This window comes from Nyctereutes procyonoides, unplaced genomic scaffold, assembly GCF_905146905.1.
Source record: "Nyctereutes procyonoides isolate TBG_1078 unplaced genomic scaffold, NYPRO_anot_genome, whole genome shotgun sequence".
In the NCBI taxonomy this organism is placed as follows: Eukaryota; Metazoa; Chordata; class Mammalia; order Carnivora; family Canidae; genus Nyctereutes; species Nyctereutes procyonoides.
Window position 1 is genome coordinate 25,998,369 of NW_026575122.1, and position 22,533 is coordinate 26,020,901.

General features: G+C 40.7%; 2 protein-coding genes across 16 annotated transcripts in view; one reads left to right on the forward strand and one right to left on the reverse strand.

Moving 5' to 3' along the window:
- ANKS1B (ankyrin repeat and sterile alpha motif domain containing 1B) overlaps window positions 1-2,601 on the forward strand; it is a 1,038,970-nt gene extending 1,036,369 nt beyond the window's left edge. For 7 of the 12 annotated variants that reach the window (XM_055336281.1, XM_055336282.1, XM_055336285.1 and 4 more), the window contains one exon: window positions 731-2,601. In XM_055336281.1, the coding sequence (XP_055192256.1) occupies window positions 731-841 (111 nt within the window). In that variant the 3' untranslated portion in view covers window positions 842-2,601. The remainder of the gene's footprint in view (window positions 1-730) is intronic. The other 5 variants (XM_055336283.1, XM_055336290.1, XM_055336291.1 and 2 more) reach the window with 1 other exon arrangement.
- A 10,678-nt stretch (window positions 2,602-13,279) lies between these two features.
- Window positions 13,280-22,533, reverse strand: part of APAF1 (apoptotic peptidase activating factor 1) — an 85,240-nt gene continuing 75,986 nt past the window's right edge. For all 4 annotated transcript variants that reach the window (XM_055336442.1, XM_055336445.1, XM_055336444.1 and 1 more), the window contains exons 26-28: window positions 22,163-22,288; window positions 19,666-19,812; window positions 13,280-15,268 (exon numbers count right to left, since the gene is read on the reverse strand). In XM_055336442.1, coding sequence (XP_055192417.1) covers window positions 15,122-15,268; window positions 19,666-19,812; window positions 22,163-22,288 — 420 coding nt within the window. In that variant the 3' untranslated portion in view covers window positions 13,280-15,121. The remainder of the gene's footprint in view (window positions 15,269-19,665; window positions 19,813-22,162; window positions 22,289-22,533) is intronic.

The following is a 22,533-nucleotide window of genomic DNA, read 5'->3' on the forward strand; positions in this document are numbered from 1 at the left end:
TAAGTTTGAGAGAAACAGCAAACAACAAAATCCTACACTACCATGGAAGATGAAACTAATAAACATGATGTGTGTGGCAGAAGGATTATAAAGAATAGAGCAGAGGAGAGCAGAAAAGTTAGGATGCTATTTTGTATTGGGTGATGAACACAGGTGAGATGGTAGTGATGAGCAGCTGTGACCTGAACGACATCAGGGTGCAAGGCATGCAGGTGTCTGGGGAAAGGCCTTCCCATAGAGCAGATGATGTGAGCAGAGGCCCAGGATGTGGGCTTGGCATGCAGGGAGAAGCAAAGCCAGTGACTTTCAAGATTTTGCCTTGAGGACTTCGGGTTTAGTCTGTGATGGATGGCAACTACTGTAGGCTTGAGCTGGAGAGTGACCTAACCTGGTTCATCTCCTCTGGGAGCTCCCCTGGCTCACTAACCACAGAGCACCCTCCCTTCCTCCATTCCCTCTCCTCAGTATATTGAAGTGCTTCTGTGCTTGCTCCCCATCTGTGTGCCTTCAAGAGCAAGGGCTGGTTCTCAGTCACTGCCCACCCTCCGAGTACCCCGCATACACCTTATGCAATAAACGTGTATCAAAAGGACAAAGACATGATTTTCACATACTAATATCCCCGCAGTCCTGTCAGGGCCTAGTGTCAGTTCCCAGGAAGTGTTAGGAAGCGTATACGCACTCCGGTTACAGGCACCGTATAACAGGCATCAGCCTTTCTGTTTTAAAGCAGATCGACCCATCTGAGCAAAAGACTCTGGCCAATCTGCCGTGGATTGTGGAGCCGGGACAAGAAGCCAAGAGAGGAATTAATACCAAGTATGAAACCACAATTTTCTGATACTCCCCATCCTCCTGTCCTCGCGGTGCCTTGCACACTGAGCAGTCCCGGAGCAGGCTTCCCTTCGCGCCTCCGTTTCCACCCAGCCCAGGAGGAAGACTGCTCTGTTTGTGTGGCCTTGTCACGGGCGAAAGGCCGCTGGCCATTCCTGGGGACGTTCTTTCTGCACCAGTGACAGAAAGTGTGCAAACAAGACTTTCCAGCCGTAACCCCTGAAAGGCATGAGTTGAGATTTTTTGCTGACTCTCCCGACTCCCCTCCCTGCCACCACCCAAGGTTATTTCTAATGACTCTGCCCCCAACACTGCTTTGCTGAATTTGGGGATAATACCTTTTTAAAAAAAAAAGGTACAGGGGATCTCTAATACTGCCTAAAAGTATAAAAATCTTGGCTTTTTCACAGTCAGCAGTTTTAAAGGTAGAATCAGAACAGAACTAACCCCCATAAAACACCTGTAAAATCATATCACTGAGCATCATTCCATGCATAAGGATAAAAACCATCCCCATGATTGCCAGGAAATCCTATTTCCCAATTTCTATATTTGTGGATTTTATATGTAATCAACCATGTCAGATAAAGAAAACATTTACATCTATGGATTGATTCAAAATTTAAGAATGATTCAAAACAGGAATTTATTATGCACAGAAAAATGTGTCTTGTATTAAATATTTTTATTAAAAGAATGTTTCATTAATGCACTGATAAGAAAACTAGGTTAGTTGTGAAGGATGTTTCTGGTTTCACTTCAAATAACTAAATTTTTACCGCTACCACCAAGAGGACCGGCTTGGGCATGGCAAAGCGCTGATGACCCTCCCCAGAGCAGGAGATTAGGGCAAGCAGACTGGCATCCAACCGAAAGTGCTGATGCAGCCATAAGCTGCAAAGATTGTTTTTTTTTTTAACCTTCACAGTGTTTTAAAGAAAACGTTAAAAAAAATTTAGGGCTCCTGCTGTCAAGATTTCTGTCATGGAAACCTTGTTTGAGAAAGGTGTTAATAAAATTCTATTGCAAAAATTTTTTTTCTAGAAAAAAAATACAAAAAAAAAAAAAAGAGAGAGAGAGATTCCAAAGTAATAAAACTCTTTTCTTGAAACAAATAAATGTTTGCTTACTATTTGATTAAATAAAATTTACTTACATTTCTTTAAGGTATTTTAATTTTTTTAATGTCTCTGTGGAGTATTTGTATGATACCATAATGTATATTTATGTAGAATCAAATTATATAAACAGTACCAATATCATTATAGAAAAAAGTAACATTTTAACGTATATTGTTCTAACTGATCATATTGTGAATCATTTTGAAGTTCATTATAGATATTGATAAATTGTGGGATTGTCTTAATGTTTTTTTTTAATTAACCTGTATTATTTTAAACCTGAGGATTATCAGTTATTCATCAGTTGGTGAGTTTTAAAGAAGGATAACTAAATTTTATTTGAAACTGACAAATGTATATGGATTTAGTTCAGTGTTGAAAAATTTTAATACAATATTAAATTACTTGACCTGAACAGTTCCTTGTATATATTTTGCCTATTCACTGTTGATATGTATGTAGTAAATGGAGAGTAAAATAACACTGAAATATGGTACCAAAAGGTAATTGTATAGGAGCAAAGTAAATAGTAGCTTTGCTGAAACAAAAATGTGTAAATATGCTTGGGCTTCCAGTTATAAATTTTGTAATTTTTGTCATTATTTATATCCTATATAAAAAAAAGCACACAAAATAAAACATTGTACAGCCACTGGTGCTTGGCATCGTTCTGTGAGCACCTTTCTGCTTCCATTTAGGAAAAAAATCAAAGGCCCAGCCTCCTCAACATCTATAGCTTAAAGGGATTTTTTTAGCAATGGCAAAATTGAGAAAATGTGCTCACTTCTAAGTTCAACCAGTCTGAAAAAAAGGTACATTGGCCTTTAAACCTTAAATTTCAGCCAGAAAATCCCCAATGTCTTTAAATATTACAGTAGAATTGGCAAAACAGAAATTTCTAAATGAGCAAGGACCACCCAAGTAGATCACTTGTCTGGGACAATACAGATAGCATGTTTGGCAAAACATCTACACATCTGTCTCACTCAGCTTGGGCTGCTAAACCAAATACCAGACTTTGTGGCTTGAACAGCAAATGTATTTCTCACAATTCTGGGGGCTGGAAAGTCCAAGATCAAGATGCTGGCAAATAGGTTTCTCTCTGAGGGCTCTTTCTCTTGGTTTGTAGGCATCTACCATCTTGCTGTGTGGTCATGTGACTTCTTTGGTGTGTGTGTGAGCGCACACTCGCATGCACACGGGTGCAAGGTTGGGGAGCAGCAAGCTCTCTGGTGTCTCTTCTTACAAGGGCACTAATCTCATCCTGAGGGCCCCACCATCGTGACTCCATCTAACCTAATTATATCCCAAAGGCCCATCTCCAAATACCATCACATCGGAGGATTAGGCTTCAACATATGAATCTTGGTAGGGGGCCAAAACATTACATAACATCAATCCTTCCATTTTCCTAAAACACACACGCCAGCTGCAAGTCAGAGACACTAGAAAGGTCAACGATTCATATTCCATAACCTGTGACTTTCCAGAGATCTCCCCTGCAGTGCTGGCTCTGCTACTCTTTGAAACACACACCAAAACAAACTTGGGGTGCTACCAGCCTGACATGCATGGACCCAGGTCTCTGAAAACACTAAAACCATCTGAGAAGAGATGACATTTAGAGGCAGAAAGGACAGGCTTCCTGAGGAAAGGTTTGGGCGGGGATTTTAGATGGTAATGCTTCAGCTGGGCTAACTGGGCCCCTTTTTATCTTTGCTAACCACCAAGAGGTCAGCAGTCCTCCTCTCTCTGTGGATCAGATGCTTGTTTGTACCAGTTATGGTCCCAGCATGAAGCAGATGGCACATTCCAATTGGGATATTTTAAGAGTTTAATAAATAGAATACTTACATAGGTGTTGGCAGCATGTAGGGAAACAGACGGGTGGAACGGTGTCCCTGGGCTGGTGATCGCCTAAAGGGGAAGGGAAAGGAGGGGGCTGCCAGACAGGCTGCAGGACACGGCCAGCTGTGGTGGCCCTCTGAGGGGGAGCCAGGGATTAAAATACACTGATCTCACTCCACCCTGCATTCCCTGACCTCCCTGGAAGCCAGAGGGCAAGAAGCCCACTGACGCAGTCTACACAGGGCGGGGAAGAGGGAAGAGAGGTCCGAGGGGCAAGTGGAAGAGAGCCAGCCCAACGATGAAGGAGGGGCTTGCAGCTCATGTCTTAAAGGAGCAGTCTGACACATCAGTAACCGCAGTGTCCACGGGGGGGCTGGGGATCCCTGAAGGCTAATATTATGCTAAAAAAGAACTTTAATTGAATTATTCTATTCTTTTCTTAAATTATATTCTATGATAAATTTGGGTGAATGAACCCCATGAAAATTAATCCCAGTTAATCCATTAATAAGTCATGGCAGTAGTTTTTCTCAAGACACACCAGATTTTCTGTTGGAATAACTAGAAAATAATATTGGGGTAGATAATGTTTGGATATGATGGGGCAGCAAAACAGGCCTAGATAATGAACACATGGCCAAATTCTCAAAAATAAAAATTCACACTTGGACCCCAAGTAACACTGCTCTGAAAAGAAATGAAAATCTGGTAAGTGGGCTAGCCTCCAGAGTTCACTCTTCTCCCACAGAACTGTCATATAATGACTGTATTCATAAGTCTATATGGAATAAAGCCTTTAGGACATTCCGTTTTTCAGTTTTCTTTTTATATAATAAGGCGATTCACTATGTTTCCTATGAAAATCAAGCAATGTGACAGTTATAAACACATCTTACAATATAACTGGGACATCAGCCAACATAGGCCAACAGAACCTACCTGCACCCAGGCTGCATCGGCCCGCCCCTGCTCCATCCGGCCCACCCCACACCCATTTACTGCGGTCTGTGCAAGTGAACCCAGGCATCTGGGTGCCCCGGCAAGAGTCCTGCTTCCCACAGAAACCATCTCCAACCATCTCCAAAGCATCCGAGAATCTCTGAGTCCTGTTGCCCAGTCACCATCCTGTGTACTGTGAAATCCCATTAGTACCCATGAGCCAGGGAGAATTAACCCTAAGAATTTGGAGCAGACCTGGGAACGCCAATTCCACTTAGCTGTTTCCTCTCTTCATCCCAAGCCAATCTACTGAGAACTTGCTCTGTGTTCATTGTGGCACTATTTAGCTTAAAGCTGCTAATGCAAAGACACAACATACTGCACACTGTATAACTCATAAGAATTATAGCTACAAGTTACTTATAATCAAAACAGCTTTTGTTCTACTCTCCTATGTTTGTGAAAACTGCATGGGCATTCAATTTTCCAAGAGTAGTTAATGACCAAGGACGTGAGGATTTCCATCAGACTGAAACAGAGACTCTGGGGCAGCCCGGGTGGCTCAGTGGTTTAGCACCGCCTTCAGCCCAGGGTGTGATCCTGGAGACCTGGGATCAAGTCCCACGTTGGACTCCCCGCATGGAGCCTGCTTCTCCCTCTGCCTGTGTCTCTGCCTCTCTCCCTCTCTCTGTGTCTCTCATGAATGAATGAATGAATGAATGAATAAATAAATAAATCTAAAAAAAAAAAAAAAGAAAAGAAAAGAAACGAGACTGCATTGAACTGCTCCAGTAGGGTCACCCCGGCTGGAGGTGCAGCCCCAGCAGCTGAAGTTTCCTCAGAGGTCCAGGAAATTGAGGAGCATGCAGGTCACAGAAGAGACTTCATCAGCACAGCAGAGCTTATCATGCATCTTCCAATGCCTGCCATTTAGGGGACACATAAGTTATATGTCAAAGTACAGTGAGGGCAAACTCAGAGGGAGTCGTTCTTACTCATAACATGGCGTTCAAAGCAATTCATAGTCAATGCTCAATTTAATTATTCTCGGGATGTCTCAGCCTCAATCAAGCATCCCAACAGCTGCTCCCTGAGGAGCCTGCAAGCTCTCCCTCGTACTGCCTCTCCTCAGTAAGACACATGAGAAGGGAAGTCAAGATGCCTCCAAGTAAGAAGCAACATCAGCTGTTTTCTGACATTTGAGAGGCTGATTTCTCTCCACTTATCAAAAGTGCATGCTCAGTTTTTGGAGAGGAAAAAAACAAAAACAAAAGCCCCGATGTGCTAAGTGTTGAGTCAAGGGAGATGTGGAAGAAAGGCTCAGGAAATTCAGGAATACCATCTGAGCAGGCCATTTCTGGGGGTGTGTCTGGATAGGGAGACGGAAGGCTACAAAGTCAGATGGCTTCAGAGCCACACAGGTGATGTGGGAGGAGGGGAGGTCTATGACAATCCACAGAGCACCCGACTCATCTCAGGGGGCAGCTGCTACTTACTCTCAGCTGACTGTTGCCAGGCAGAAATGAAGACCCTTGGCCAACAGATTTTCTAAGAAATTAGAATTTATGCAAAATTACCAGATTTTCAAATGCTGGCAACAAATTCAGCATTTAAAAAAATAAGTGTGGGCCAAATAAAACTCACCTGTGGGCTGGGCATGATCCATGCATCAGTCCTTTGTGAGTTTCTGAGATTCCACCAAGCTCCACCAGCCTCCCAGCAAGCTAGATGTCCAGTTACTGATCAGAGGAGGAAGAGTGTGTGTGTGTGGTTAGAGTGAGGGGGTGGAGGAGGCAGAGACAGTCACTGACATTTGTTGGACTGCTCTTATACATCAAGTTGGTTTATTCAGTTATCAGGAACTGAATTTAGGGACTAGTAGCAAAGACCAGAAAGAACAGTCTCTTAAATAGGGAAGGGTTGAATTTTTTCTCATGTAACATGAACTTCAGAAATAGGACAGGGCTGGAATGGTAGGTCCACAAGCTCCTTCTCTGTTCCTACTCTGTCATCCTTAGCATATAGCATCTGTAAGGTCACTCCACAATCACAAAATGGCTGCTGGAGCATTACCCAGCACATCCGAATTCCAGATCATAAAAAGAATGGTAATGACCTAAGGTCTCCTGCCTCCCAAATGAGTAAGGCGATCTTTTTTTTTTTTTAATTTTTTTTTAATTTATTTATGATAGTCACAGAGAGAGAGAGAGAGAGAGAGAGAGAGAGAGAGAGAGAGGCAGAGACACAGAAGGAGGGAGAAGCAGGCTCCATGCACCGGGAGCCCGACGTGGGATTCGATCCCGGGTCTCCAGGATCGCGCCCTGGGCCAAAGGCAGGCGCCAAACCACTGCGCCACCCAGGGATCCCGAGTAAGGCAATCTTTTAGGAGCTTTCTTGGAAGCCCCGCCTGGCACCTTCTACTTATAACTCATTGGCCACCCCTATATAGGCAGCTGGAAAACGTAGCTGTTGATTTTAGGTGAGCACACGGCAGCCCCAACAATTCAGGAGTTGTTAGTGAGGAAAAGGGAGAGACTGGATACCAGGACGGCCACCAACAGTGTCTGCCATGATGGGAATAATCACGGCACTAGGTAAAAAGTGAAAGCAAGGACACCTGGATAGAGCAAGCCATGACCAGAGGAGGAACTGTTGGTAATAACCCTAAAAGAATTGCTCTATAAATTAGCCACCAAATCCAAGCCGGAAAGAGCCCCTTGTCCGTGTTACTATAATGGACAGACCAAACATCTGGGCTGCTCAGCAACACTCCTGAGGATATCGTGGCAGTGCATGGAAAGGAACACACTGTATAAGTAGGGGTCACACACATAGCTGGCAGAGGGACAGAACTGGCAACGGCCTGGCCATGAGGGTGACAGCACAGGGTACCAGTTCTCAACCTGCACTGCACTCTAGACTCACCTGGGGAACTTGGGGAACTTTAAAATAATACAGAGACCTGATTACCATGTCTCCAGATTCTGAATTAACCAGCCTGGGAGAAGGTCTGGGTTTAGGGAAGTTTTTAAGTCTCCCAGGTAATTCTATTGCAACAAAGTGTAAGAAGCTTCACCTCTGGATGGATGAGGCTCTCCTGAACCCCTGAGAAGCTGGGCAGCCCCTGTAAGTCTCCAGCACGAGAGGCTCCCAAAAAGCAGGTCCCTGAGAACCAAGACGTGAACTTGGATACACGTGACAGCCAAAGCCAGAGTTCTACCCCACTCCCAAGCACCAGCCCAAGGTTCTTCCTCCACTCTCATTCCCAACCCTCCAGCACTCGTGGGCGCATGCATATCCCAAAGAGAAGAAAGTTTGAGATGTCTCAGAAGAAAGCAGATGACAGCTTTCCTGCTGAGGGAAGCCTGTCTCCCGGGAGCTAAGAGCAAAAAGGTAAGTCTACCACGAGGTAGAAAAGGATGCTCGGAGAAAGCAGAAGTCACAAATTCTGACTTTGTAAACCATGGAAACATGGGCAGCAAAGGAATGAAGTCTGTAACTGAGACAAAAGATAAGAATGCTATTGAGCCCCATATCAGATGCTTGACATGTTTTTCAGGCCTCACAAAAAACTCTATCAAGTGTTGTGGTCCCTATTTGACAAATAAGGAAAACAAGGCTCTGAGAGGCTACACCTTTTCAAGTGAAAGGAAATGAAATCAAGGCAGAAAGAAAGCACACGGCTCCATTAACCCCAGGGCTGATGCTATTCTCAACTGAACCCCTTGAGAGTTTCAAAGTAGAAATAAGCATCTCCAGGGGGCAGGCCACTGCAGGGCTGCCACATTCTCAACTTAATACTTGAATCATCTGAGAACTGAGACCCGGCTGGGTAGTAGCCAAATGCTGGCAAATCCAAAACAACCCCCAATCTCGGCCATCCATTTGGCTCCTATCGGAATAGGGCCCCGCTTCTTTTTTCAAAGAGTAATCCTGGGCAGCCCAGGTGGCTCAGGGGTTTAGTGCCTGCCTTTGGCCCAGGGCCTGATCCTGGAGACCCAAGATCGAGTCCCACGTTGGGCTCCCTGCATGGAGCCTGATTCTCCCTCTGCCTATGTCTCTGCCTCTGTATGTGTGTGTGTGTGTGTGTGTGTGTGTGTCTTTCATGAATAAATAAATAAAATCTTTAAAAAAAAAATGAATAAAAAGAAAGAGTAATCCTTACAGGCACAAAGATGGGTTAACCAGAATACCCAAAGCAAAAGCATCTCAAGAGCAGGGACCAGGGGATCCCTGGGTGGCTCAGTGGTTTAGTGCCTGCCTTCGGCCCAGGGCGTGATCCTGGGGTCCCGGGATCAAGCCCCACATCGGGCTCCCTGCATGGAGCCTGCTTCTCCCTCTGCCTGTGTCTCTGCCTCTCCATCTCTGTGTCTCTCATGAATAAATAAATCTTTAAAAAAAAAAAAAAGAGCAGGGACCACCTCTGACAGCTCAGGACTTAGGATCAGTCATGATGCATGATGTGAATGAGCAAATATGAATTACCAAGTGTGTAAATGAAATCATGCTCCTGGATCCTCTCGCCCAAGGATGTCAGTGAGGAGGCCAACCACATGGACCAAAACCCCAGCTCCACCACTCTGCTGTGGGGCTCTGGTGACTTCACCTCTCTGCACCTGCTTCCATCTAGACAACAGAGATAATACTTTGCAGCCTTGTTGTGAAGATTCAATTAAATAACGTGTGGAACAAGCCCAGCATAGGGCCTGGCACAGAAAACACTGGTAAAAATAACAGCTCCTCCTTCCTCCTAAAAAGGATCTGTTAGGTCTCAGAAGGTTATTTGACAGAGTAGGGCAAATAAACACAAAGTGAAGGGTTTAGAACTACTGCTAATTGAAGATGAATCAGAGATGAGAAATGCAGATCTTCCAAATCTTCCTCAGCCTAAGCCTTGACCCCCTAGACTGGTGTGCATGTGCTTAAACCCAGGGGGACCCCACTTCCAATTGAAACTGACATTCAACTTGTAGCCCAGTGGGTCCTGGTCACTCTATAAAGAAAGGAAAATCAGATGTGGACTATTGGTGGTCCTTTGTCACCAACCGACTGGGTGCAGTTCTTCCTCTCTAAGCTAGGACTGCAGGGTCTGCAAATCCACTCAAGTACTGTCAAGACAGCATAAGGGCTGGGCAGTCCCCAGAGTGGGGAGGCAATGAAGATTAAGATTTGAATGCACGGTAAGAATGTGTGCTCCTGCTCCTCACAACAGCCCCCCCCCCCCCCTTGTACTAAGCAGGAGACTTGATTCGGCTATTAGGTGCTTTCCAGTTTACCAGTTGCTCAGAACCACCCAACCAAATCTTGGGCCTGGCATGCTCTCACTCTAGCCCTGGGTGATGGAAATTACAGAGGCAGACTTTCTGTTTGCTTCTCCTCAATAAGCAGTAATTCCTAGTTCTGAAGGCCTGACCTCATAAATGAATTTACAATGAACACCAGCAGCTCATTTTCCTGGATCATAATTTAAAGGAAAACTTCCCAAGTTTTAGTCTACTTAACACCATCTGACTTAGAAGTAATACGCCGTTGATGCCAAATTACTTCAAAGACCTGGTCTCTGATAGTCCCATGTCTGATGCACATTTTTCGCCCCCTTCCCTGTGAAAATACATAGCTACACAATAATTCTATGGTTGAATTCATAGCCCGATATCAGCTGATATTTTAATTCAGGTATTTTAATAACTGTATAGTATCTCCATAGTCTTAAAGGGGAAGGAATATGATCAAGGAAATCGATTCAAATGACAATTTCAGAGACTAAGAATTATTTGAAAGTAATTTCTTCCTTCTCTAAAGGTCGGTAAGTAAATTATAATAACATAATGTTGAATAACAGATTGCCATACTTGCCAACTTAAACACTTTAGGGACATGTTTATTCATTTCATATAATCTAGAAGCAAGTCTTTTTTTATTCAAGTCAAGTTTTACTTTCCTCTAATGATGCTTCACAATAAAATGCCAAACTAAAACAGAAATATAAAGAAAATGCTGGTGATGTGCTACTTCTTAATTAGCCTCCTGATATCCTAGTGCAGAGGGAGAAGAGAGAATGCACTATGGGCATACAAGCGCATATACAAAAATTTCAATCACTGAACAAATATTTGTTGAGACTCCCAACTGGCACCACGCTTATGTTAGACTGTGCTGTAAAAGACCTATAGCTGGCTTCCCGAAGCTTATGATCTAAGGAGGGACTCCAACAAGTACACAACACAGGGCGATAAAAGTCATGGCAGAGAAAGGAAGGCACTACGAGAGGGCTGGGCAAACCTCCAGCAGAAAGGTTATCTCAAAAAATATATGAAGTGTAAGAAGCAATTACGGGAAAAACTTAGGTAGGAGATGGGCAGTATAGAAAAGAGCATATACAAAGACACAGAGGCAAGAAAGCACATAGCAGGTCCGGGGTGTTAAGTGACAAGATGAAGATGAGCACTTCGGAAAGATTAATAAGCAGAGGGCATGGCTAGCAGCAGAGACAGCAGTCAGGGAACTATTGGCAGGCCAGAGATGATGGGACTCGAACATCACCAAGGAATGTTCATTGAGCACTTTCTTGGCCCAAGCACTGAGGTAAGTACTTCATGAGCATTATCTTACTAAATCTTTAAACAATCTTGAGAAGAATGGATACCCACTTTACAGATAAAACTACTGCTATTTTCTTGTTTTCTTATTACCTATTGTTCCCAATCTCTCCCAACAACTAAAATGTATTTACTTATCACCCTGGCTGCTACTTAAAATAGTGCTTGGCGAACAGTAGATATGCAAGCCGTACAGGAAAGACAAGCAGGTGGCTGAACAAACAAACCAAAAAAGAAACTGCCCAAATCACACTGAATTAAAAGACCCATACCCACTGCATTCACTGTAACTTACCACACCACGTTGCAATTCTTACTCTCTGTGGTCCTTCTCAGTCTCTTGTTCTGGTCCCTCATCTCACCAACCTCAGACTGCCTTGGACTCTGGCTTAGGACTCCAAGCTTGTCTATCAACACCTGTTTCACTACTGATTTCATCTGAGCCTATGGTTTTAAATATATTTGATTCACAAATGATTCTCAGATTTGTATCTCCATCACAGATTTTCCCCACAACTTCAGACCCTTTTATCCAACCCCCAACTCAACATCCCCACTTGGATGCCTAATGGCCATTGCAAACTTCTACATCCAAAGCCCCACTCCTTCCATAACTATCTTCATCTCAATTAATGGCAACTCTAATCTTCCAGTAGCTCAAGCCAAAGAGGTCAAAACCTTGGTGTCATTCTTAATTTGTCTCTCTCACAACCTGTATCCAATCCACCAGCAAATCCTTTTAACTCTCATCAGTCATATATCCAGAATCCAACTGTCATACTCCCCCTACTGCTGCTACCTCTGGCTGCCTTCGCTTTGCCCAAATTATTGCAAAAGCTTCTCACTGGTATCCCTGCTTCTAGTCTTGCCTGTCTCCCTTTTCAACTAATTCTCAATTGGTTCCCACTGCCAGAGGAACCAATTAAAGCTTACATCAGATCACTCCACTGCCCAAACTCCTCCAGTAGCTCCTGTCTCAAGTAAAAGCCCTTACTGTGGCCTAGCAGGCCCTGCACAGTGATGCACCTTGTGTGACACTCCCCACTCAGCCTCCTCCAGCCACACCAGCCTCCTTCCCAGCTCTGTAACAGAGCTACCCCTCCATTGACCTGTCTCTGTGCTCACTGCATTCTCACCTGGGAATCTCTCCAGGTACCTGGATGACTCACACCCTCGCCTTTCACAAATGTACTCAAGTGTCACCTTCTCAGTGAGCAACTCCATCCAAAACAGTAACGCTTCCCCCCTCCCCATTTAAACATATCAACTAATACACTACAGATTCTACTTATTTGCTTTTTGTTTGCCTCTCCTTGGCCCTGAACTGCAATAGGGCAGGCTGTTTTGCTCACTTTTATATCTCCAATTCCTACAAAAATGCCAGGCACACGGAAAATCTCAATAAATATTTACTGAATGGAAGAATAAATAAATGAATTTTCTTTACAGGATCCTATGTCAGCCACACCAGGTAGCAATTATCAGAGGTAAACTGAGGAGATAAAATGTTGATTAAAACTCAATTAGACACAGTTGATAAAGCATCAATAGAAAGGATGACTGCTTTCATTTGAAGAATCTTTCACATTTGTTTTCTAATCAACAAATGACAGCCTCAACAATCTGAAAATGTGTTTCAAAAATATTTCAGGGATTTTATTTTTTATAAATTTTTTTACTTCATGTATTAAAAGGCAAAAAAACCCCGTGACTTGTATCATAAATACAAAACTAACAAGTTTTCAAAACATACAAGATACATACAATGTAAAAAAAGTCTTTATATATACAAAATGCAATGTAATTTCCGTTACAAAAAATAAAGGGAAAATACTTGAAAAATGCTCATCTGCAAGTACAAAACAAAATCCTCCCCTTGACTGACCACTTGAGCTGCCTTGAATTATGCAGCTCCATTATACTAGGCTTTACCTTGACTTCTTTTTTTTTTTTTTTTACCTTGCCTTTTTGTCATGTTACCTTTTCTTCCCATTTTTCTTTTCATTTTAAAGACAAGGGCCCAATCAAGGTTTTTCAGAAGCCAATGTTTGTTCCATACTTTAACAGTCAAGTGGCTTATAATTCCAAAAGTTAATACTTTATACTCTGAGCTATAAATGAGTTCCTAAACATTGTATGCAAATCAAATTATTATTTGGATACTCTACGCATAATATATCATTTACAGAAACTTCTTCATAAAATTAAGATTTTCACATCAACATTTGCTTAAATCACAGTAAGCCTATAAACTAGTTCCTCGACCCATCCATCATCCCAATCTCCTTAACAATTCTATTTATGGCTCCCTTAAATGCTAAATAGTATTACCTAATCTAAATACACCTGGAGTGGTGTAGGCCCCCCACCACCTACTCCACATCTCATACACACCAATAAATGCTGGCTCACTACTTACCTACTATTAACACTAATATTTTTTTCAATTTAGTAACTACTGCAGCAGCAAAATTTTTAAATTTTGGTTATTTTCTTATATGAACCACAGCTATTGCTAATTTATTGCTATTTCCCTTAACAATATATTGTCAGGGGAAATGGATATTTAAACTGCAATTAAAGTTCCTAACCAGAAGGTTAAAAAGAGCTAGTTACTGATACTGATGTACTTTTTCCCTGTCAAGAGCTATCTTTCCTGATTAACCTTGCAGCGAGGAAGGGAGAGAGGGAATAAAGAAGTGTGAGAGGGAGAGAGGAGGAGGAGAAAAGGAGAAGACAACAGAAGAGCTGGTAGGTTAAAAGTGACATCTTCCAGAGTCACAATGACTCTTCTGTTATTGCATAGAAAACCATAGAGAATTCTCTTGAAGAATTGAGAACAGCGTTGACAATGCCATTCATCTGAGTAAAGAGACTAGAAGAAAATGTTTTTTTACTGTTTTATATTCTTAGAAAAATTCTGTTAAAACTTTAAATGAAAACCAGCTTCTCCTCAATTATTCTAATTTACAAAAATTCACTTGTAGAACTGCTTTAAAAAAAGAAGAAAAAAATGAAAATTAAGAAAGGTCAAGTTCATTCAAGTAACAAGTCTGATACATAAAAACCAGAGCAAGCAGAACAGCAAGCACCCAACTCAGAGACTGACAACTAGAGTCCAGCTGCAGCACAGGGGTGCCATCAGCTAGTGAGGAAAAGGTAGACCAGTAAGATCTACTCTCTCCAGCACATACAATTTTTGCTCCATAAGCACTTTTGCTTCAAAGAACTTTTAAAATCTAACACTCATTTACTGAGTGAATTAAAAGAAAAGTTGCAAACTGTGCAAGCAGACATAATATTTTTAAAGCAAATTTAAGAGGTACAAATAAGCACTAAGACTGTAATTGGGAGAACTATACCCCTTGGGGTACACTGGTTCAGAAAGCAGGTCTGCTACCTTGAGGCACAGTCTGCATAATAATACCATTAAAATACATTATTTCCTCCGAATTATTCTCGTTAATTATGTCAACCAATCTGAATGTATCGAGAGAATTTTACCAACAGTATTACAAGGTACATATTTACATTTTCATTTGCATCTTAAAAGACGAACTGTTAACAATGATGATGAGGATTATGAAAAACAAGATTAAAGGTGTGTTCATTTGGGAAAAGACTACATTAATATTATTCATCCAACCACAAACATTTCTATAGTGAATGCAATAACTGCAAAACAATTCACAGCTTCACAAAAGTCAAAATATAAAGACTTTCACTAGAATTTTTTCCAATTCAAAATTAAAAAGAGTTCAACTTACATTAATCCTTACTTTACTCTAACATCTGTAAAATATATAAAATTCCAAGATTATCAACAGTCACATATGTTTTGAAGTCAGAGGACACATGTATTTTCTTAAGACAGGTTCCATTTGTGTAGAAGGTCTGTGAGGATTCCCCAGTGACAACATTCCACCACTGTTCAGAGAAAAATAAAATTATCATTAGACTGGTAATCCCTCCATGTGACAACTGTAGTGTCAGCCAAATCCTTCACCCTATCACCTCCCCACTCCCAAACTCCAGCAAACTGCAAGGGAAAATGTCTAAGGTTTAATGATGAATATAGTATAATCAATCTGGTCAGCCTTTCCTGATTAACCCTGGTGACTGACTGCCTCACAGCTACTGAAAACCTAACCCCAACTGCAAGGCATGCTGGGAAAACATGTAGCCTACTGAAAGCTACAGACACAAGGCTGCACAAAGTCCTCTATGGCCACGACTGCACTGAACTCTGCTACCTGAAAGTCTTTCTCATTGGAATGGACAGAAGAACGTTTGCCCCTCTTTTCTTTAAAAAATGCTCCTTTGCAGAGAGACTGGTATTCTGATATCAACACTGAGGCTATTTTCTATTATAGGCTATCAAATAGGATATTCTCTCTCCTGTCATTTTCACCAGGAATGATTCAAGAGCCCATAACCAAATTTCTCTATAAAATATTCTACACATTATTTGCTAAATATTGAACATCTCAAATGCAGCAGGTGTTCTGCCCAAATCCTTCCTTTCTTCTCGCAATAACCGAATTCACTAAGATTACAACAGTGTTCGTAGTCATTTACCAAATGGAGATCATAAAGCTTACCCATGTATCTCACAGCTAAAATAAGGGCAAAAGAGACAATGTACATGAACACCTTTTGAAAAGACACATCAAGATTCAGAGTATTATGAATGAAATAATGGTGTCAACTCACTTTTGTATCTAGGGAAGGGCCTAGCATTCCAGCAGTTGACTGATCAGCCATTTGTGTTCAGTCCATAATGGTACATGATAAAAGTATATCCCCATGGACTTCAGTAGAACTCACTGAAGCAACTTTTACTAATTTGAAATTTTTCAGAAATGACAATTTTACTTTATAAAATAGCAATCTAAACAAGACTGCAGAGGACACATTCCACCTACTTAGGAGAGGACTCATTAATTTTCAGTCACTATGAGCAAATCACAGAGATAGTAAGGCCCTTAGAGATCACCTAGTCCAACTGCCTCATTTTACAAATAAGGAACGCAGGGTACTAAAGAAGACAGGCCTTGTCACCCAAGAGGATACTGCAGAGGTGGAACAGCTTCTGGTACCTAATCTAGTGCTCCCACTACCTTTCCCTCTGTTTAAACAAACCACTCTACCTGGAAACATGACATCAGCCACTAACTTAAATATGGACTAAAAAACAGTGACATTAAAAATAGCAGCTAATACAGGGAATTTTTAGGGCAATGAAACTATTCTGTATCATACCTATAAGGATAGACACATGTCATTATATATTTGTCAAAATTCACAAAATGGGGGAGCCTGATTAGGTCAGTCAGTGAAGCATCCAGCTCTTGATTTTGGCTCAGGTCATGATCTCAGGGCCAGGGGATCAAGCCCCATGTCAGGCTCTGTGCTCAGGGGGAGTCTGCTTGAGATTCTCTCTCTCTCTCTCTCTCTCTCTCTCTCTCTCCCCGCTCCTCTTAACCCACCTGCATATGAACATATGCACTCTCTCAAATAAATAAGTAAATCTTTAAAAAAAATTTTACAGAAGGACCACCACCAAGAGCAAACCCTAATATAAGCCATGTACTTACAGTACTAATGATGTGCCAATATAAGTTCAGCAATTATAACAAATGTACCAGTCTGTTGATACTCTGGTGATAGTGGAGGAGGCTGTGTGTGCATGGGGACAGAAGATATATGGGAACTCTATACTTTCTGCTCAATTTTGCTATGAATCTAAAACTGCTCTAAGAAATAAAGTGAATTAAAATAGCTAACATATACTCAAAGTATAGTACGTGACCCTATGTATGAGTATTGCACTAACTCCTTTTACACTATGTATGTTAACATGTATTAACACTTCATCTTCCCAACTCTGAGATAGATGTTATTATTATACCCATTTACAGATGAGAAAAATCAAGGCAGAGAGAGATTAAATAATCTTGTGGAAAATCTCAAAGCTATACGTGGTAGAGCCAGGCTTTGACCTCAGGCAATCTGCCCAAGCTCCTTCTCTTGACCATTACATTTGTTGCTTCTAAGTAATGGCACACCTTTTATCACCATGTATTCCACATTTCAAATCAGACTTTCTTCTCATAAGTATGAATTAATGTGGATTTGTCATTCTAACAGTAGGTACTCCATGGCATAACACAAGTAAACAACTAAATTATATTACTTTTTAATTTTATAGATAGAAATAATTTGGAAAGTTAAGAGCTTGGAAAAAATTAGAGTGGAAGACAAACCATGAGAGACTCCTAACTCTGGAAAACAGAGGGTTGCAGAGGGGAGGAGGCTGGGGGGTGGGGTAGCTGGGTGGCGGGCACTAAGGAGGGTACTTGATGAGATGAGCACTGGGTGTTACACTATATGTTGGCAAATTGAATTTAAATAAAATATTTTTTAAAAGAGCTTTTTAGCTACTAGATAACTACTTTATCTTACTGACATCCGATTTATACAGCTTGGATTTCTTAGTAAACAGACTCAAAAGGTCCATTTCCTTCGACACTACAGCAGCTGTTTCTTTTTACTTTAATTTGCTTTGTGCTTTGGATAGTCTCATTACGTGCTGGGTAGATGCAGGCTGGGCTATATCATAATCACTTTAACCATGCTAGTAATCAAACCAGAGGGAAGAACAGCCTGTCACTTAAACATACAGACTGGATAGGCTATAGGTTCTTGCACCCTTAAGACCTAACCCCTACAGTATAAATATCGATTCTGATGCTTTATTTCAAGGTTCTCCACAAACTCTGGAAATCTGGTCACTGACTGCTATCACATCTTGTAAGCCAGACTTATGATTATGTGATAGCCTTCTATGGGGCCCAGGGCATCAAATGACATGGTCTCTAGAAGCTCATTGTCAAAGCTGAGTAAAGTTTTTCAGCAGTTAATAGAACTCAAAACGCCCTGTTTCCAACCCAAAGCCTGCCATGCAGCTCCTCTAAGCATCAGCCTCAGAGCAGACCAAGAGTCACTTTATCTTTACACTAAAGGAAAACAAATGGTGATAGTTTCATGATCCCCTTACCCATAACTAAATAAAGGTGTGCCCAAAAAGGTATAGTTTAATACAACATTTTATCAACAGCATTGTATTCTCAATGCAAACTCTTTGAAAAGGGTTCATAACAAACATCCCCTTGAAGAGCTAAAAATTGTCCTTTTTTTTATAAGCTAGATTTTTATGTTGAGTAAAACTGCAATTATGTGTGTCTCATATAACCAAAAACTTCATTTCATTCATTCAAATATTTCTGAACATCTATACTGTGTTAGATGATTAATCAGAATCATTTTCTACACTTGAATATTTTCAGTAAGAAATAAAAGTACTATAAGATCTAATTTATTAGGTACCTATTTTAAGTGGTCAGTACAATGCATAGTATCTTCAACCCCTTTTACAAGTGAACCAGCATTCGAAAGACTCACCTCAAGCATCCCTCTCTCTAAAGAGCCTCTGCTAACTCCACTATCTTTATGCAAAAACGTCCCAGAACCCTTCTATACTTTAGAGACTATTTACTGTCTGCTTTCCCCCAGACTATAAGCCACTGGAAGGCAAAAATCAAGTCTTAAACACTGTGCATACAGTGTCTTAGCACTCAGTGGTCACTTAACACATTCTTATTGAGTGGATGGATAAATAGATGCAAGCACCAAAAGATGACCCTGAGGCACCACAACACATTCAATCTTTGACCTCTGTGTTCTCTAATAAGTTTACACAAGCCACCTTATTGTATAATTTTAGGAAGCTCGACCTCCATGAATGTCAGTTTCCTTATCTATAAACCAAGAATAATAAAATTTAAGCTTCACAAAGCTAGCTAATGAGATGATGTAAGAAAAGCACTTTATAAGCTATAAAATAAAGCAATATATTGCTGCTACTATTATCACTATTGCTACTACTAATAATACTTAAGGAAATTTCACAAATTTTTTTCACAAATTTTTTAAAGACTTTCAAACAAGAGTTAACCATTAGTGACAATGGAAAATAAAATTAAACATCCAACTTTCTAGTCATTCCGATCATCTAAGTATGGGGCAGTATGAAAGCTCTGGACCAAGAACATTCCTAACACTGTCATCAAAACTTGGAAGAGAGCTGAAGAAAGCAGACTTAGAGATTTCCATCTCATCACTGCCAAATGAGGATAACAGTAACTGCCCTTCCACTCTGCTGGGTTGTAGGAGGCCCAACTGAGAAACAGGTAAAGTGAAAATAGCTTGGAAAGTAGGATATAGGTTGCTATTTTCTTTCATAGTCTTTGAGGAATTCTTACCTTAAGATATCCTCCAGCAGAGACAAGCATTTTGCTATCCGGAGAAAAGCAAAGGTCAGTCACCCAGCCTCCATGGGTAGCAGCTCCTTCTTCTACCAAAATCGGAGCACACAAATGAAGCAGCTCACCATTTGAGACATTCCATATCTATACAAACAGGATATATAATGCATTATTAACAGGGTTACTCAGAAGTTTTATATATCTATTCATCTCATCTGGAATATATTTGGAAATTTTTCTTAATATAATTACAATTCAGTAATACCTAAGGAATCTTTTTTAGATTACATTCTCTTGCCAGGTCCCCAGCCAGGTCCCCAGTCAGGTCCTCAGGCAGGCGCGACGCAGGAGCCCACCCTGTACCACAGTATAAATAAAGCTCTGTTACCACCCGTGGCGGGGGGGGGGGGGGGGGGGGGGCAAGATTACACTCTCTCCTCTCCAAAAAACTCTCCAAGAGTTTTTTTTTTTTTAAAAAGCACTAATTATAATAACAATGCATCACTTAAAATATTTATCATTAACCGTAATCCAAAAAATAAAACAAGAGAACTTAGAACACTGGTCAGAATACTGTGACTTTTTTCATTTAATAAAAAGAAAATAAGGGGATTCCTGGGTGACTCAGTGGTTTAGCACCGCCTTCAGCCCAGGATGTGATCCTGGAGTCCCAGGGCTCCCTGCATGAGCCTGCTTCTCCCTCTGCCTGTGTCTCTGCCTCTCTGCCTCTCTCTCTCTCTCTCTCTCTCTCTCTGTGTCTTTCATGAATAAATAAAATCTTTTTAAAAAATTAAAATTAAAAAAAGAAAATAATGAGAAAAGCAAGGAATAAACAAAAAAGGCCTAACAAACTACCTAAAAAAAAAAAAATCATAGAATTCTAGCCCAGTATCTACCACTAAGAATGCTAACAAAGGTTGTTCAAACACCTAAAGTCATTCAAACATATTTTTAAAATATATATATATAAACGGAAAAAAATATTTTAAACGATAAGTTTTATAGGGTTTTATGTATTTTTATATATATAAGTATATATTTACATATTATATATATAAGAAATACCCAATTACTTACAGATGCTAATGTTTCCATTTATTTCCAACAGTAATTAACATATGAGCAGTACTCTTATTTTTCAAATAAATGCCCAACAAAATAGGAAAAAAGAAATATAGAGGCATAAACAAAAAATGAAAATAACTAAAACCATCATTTGTAAATGTTCCCTAGAAAATCTAAGAGAATCAAATGTAGAAACTCATTAGAAAGAATTCAAAAAAAGAAAAAAGAAAATTCGGTAAGATAGCTAGTTACACACACACACACACACACACACACATAGTTTTCCTACATTTTGAATAATCAAGTAGAAAAACAATTTTGTTTAATGTGCTTAAAAAAAATTTTAATAACATGCATTTAAACAAAGAGAATTTGTTTCCTCAGGAGTTTTTTTTTTTAAGATTTTATTTATTTATTCACGAGAGACACAGAGAGAGAGAGGCAGAGACACAAGCAGAGGGAGAAGCAGGCTCCATGCAGGGAGCCCAATGTGGGACTCGATTATGGGTCTCCAGGATCAGGCCATGGGCTCAAGGCAGCTCTAAACCACTGAGCCACCCGGGCTGCCTCCTCAGGAGTTTTTGAAAAATTAAATATTCCTTCATAACTGGTAAAGGAGCATTCTCACCCAAGAATGAGAACTCAGAGCAAATTGAGTATTTCCAAAGCAGCCCTGCCACTTCAGTTGATGTGGCACTTATTAGAAGAGAATAGAGAAAGTTGGTTACTTAGTCCTCAAGCAGAATTTTAATTGTCCTGTAAAGCCTATCTGATAACACCTCCATTCCTGCAAACTGCATACTCTCTCATGAATTTTAAATCTTCCTTTGTAAAAAAGGAAAAAGAAAAAAGATGGTCCTCAAATATGCTGATTACCTAATACCACCTCACTCCCCAAACTTTTCCCATCAACTGTCCAATCCTTCTAACACAACCAAAGGCAGGCAGGCCCATGAGGACTGCAGTACCCTCTAAATGTGGACTATCTAATGGAATATGATTTCATTAAGAGATATTTTCTTTCAGTGCTGAAAACAGCAGAATTTGCTGTTTATTCATTTATAATCTAGTTAACGATTTATAAAATTATTTTTCTCAAATTCTGCCATTATAAACAACTTTTGGTTCAGGTCCAAGAATTCTGATGAATCATTCTCAAGCAAAGAACAAACAACCAATTGCAAATAACACGGGCATTTGCCTCCTCACACACACAGACTAACTCAACACTTCAGTCTAAAATGAATTTTCTGCAGAGGAGTGCAGTTGTGAACAAAACATGCATAGGAAACAAAGCAAACAATGCTTCATTCAACCAGAACTCCAAGGCCTATGCTTCCCAGTCACATTAAGAAAGGTCTCCAATGTGGTAAAAAGCATTAGCCAAGGCTACAAAAGAACACTGCTTTCGTGTCAGCAAACATCCTACCCTGATTTCTCCATTGTCATCTCCAGTCGCCAACAGGGTACTGTCCACAGAGAAGACAGAGCAGCGCACACAGCCCTTGTGGCCCCTCAATTCATGAAGAGGTGAAAGAAGTTCAAAACTCCAAATCTGGAAGGCAATTAGGATTGTTTAGGAAGAGTAAATACACTCAAAATAAGTACCTGCAAAACCTGCCCTGAGGGCTAGTTAGCCATAAATTATATGGAACTTCCAATCATATGGAAGTTCCAACATTCAAGAGTTCATAAATTTTCATTAGAGGCCCAAGTTCTAACTTGGAACGTTCTTTTTTTCTGACTTTCCCTTTAATTACTCAAGTGACCTTCAGCTCAAGGACCAAAATCATAGCTTCT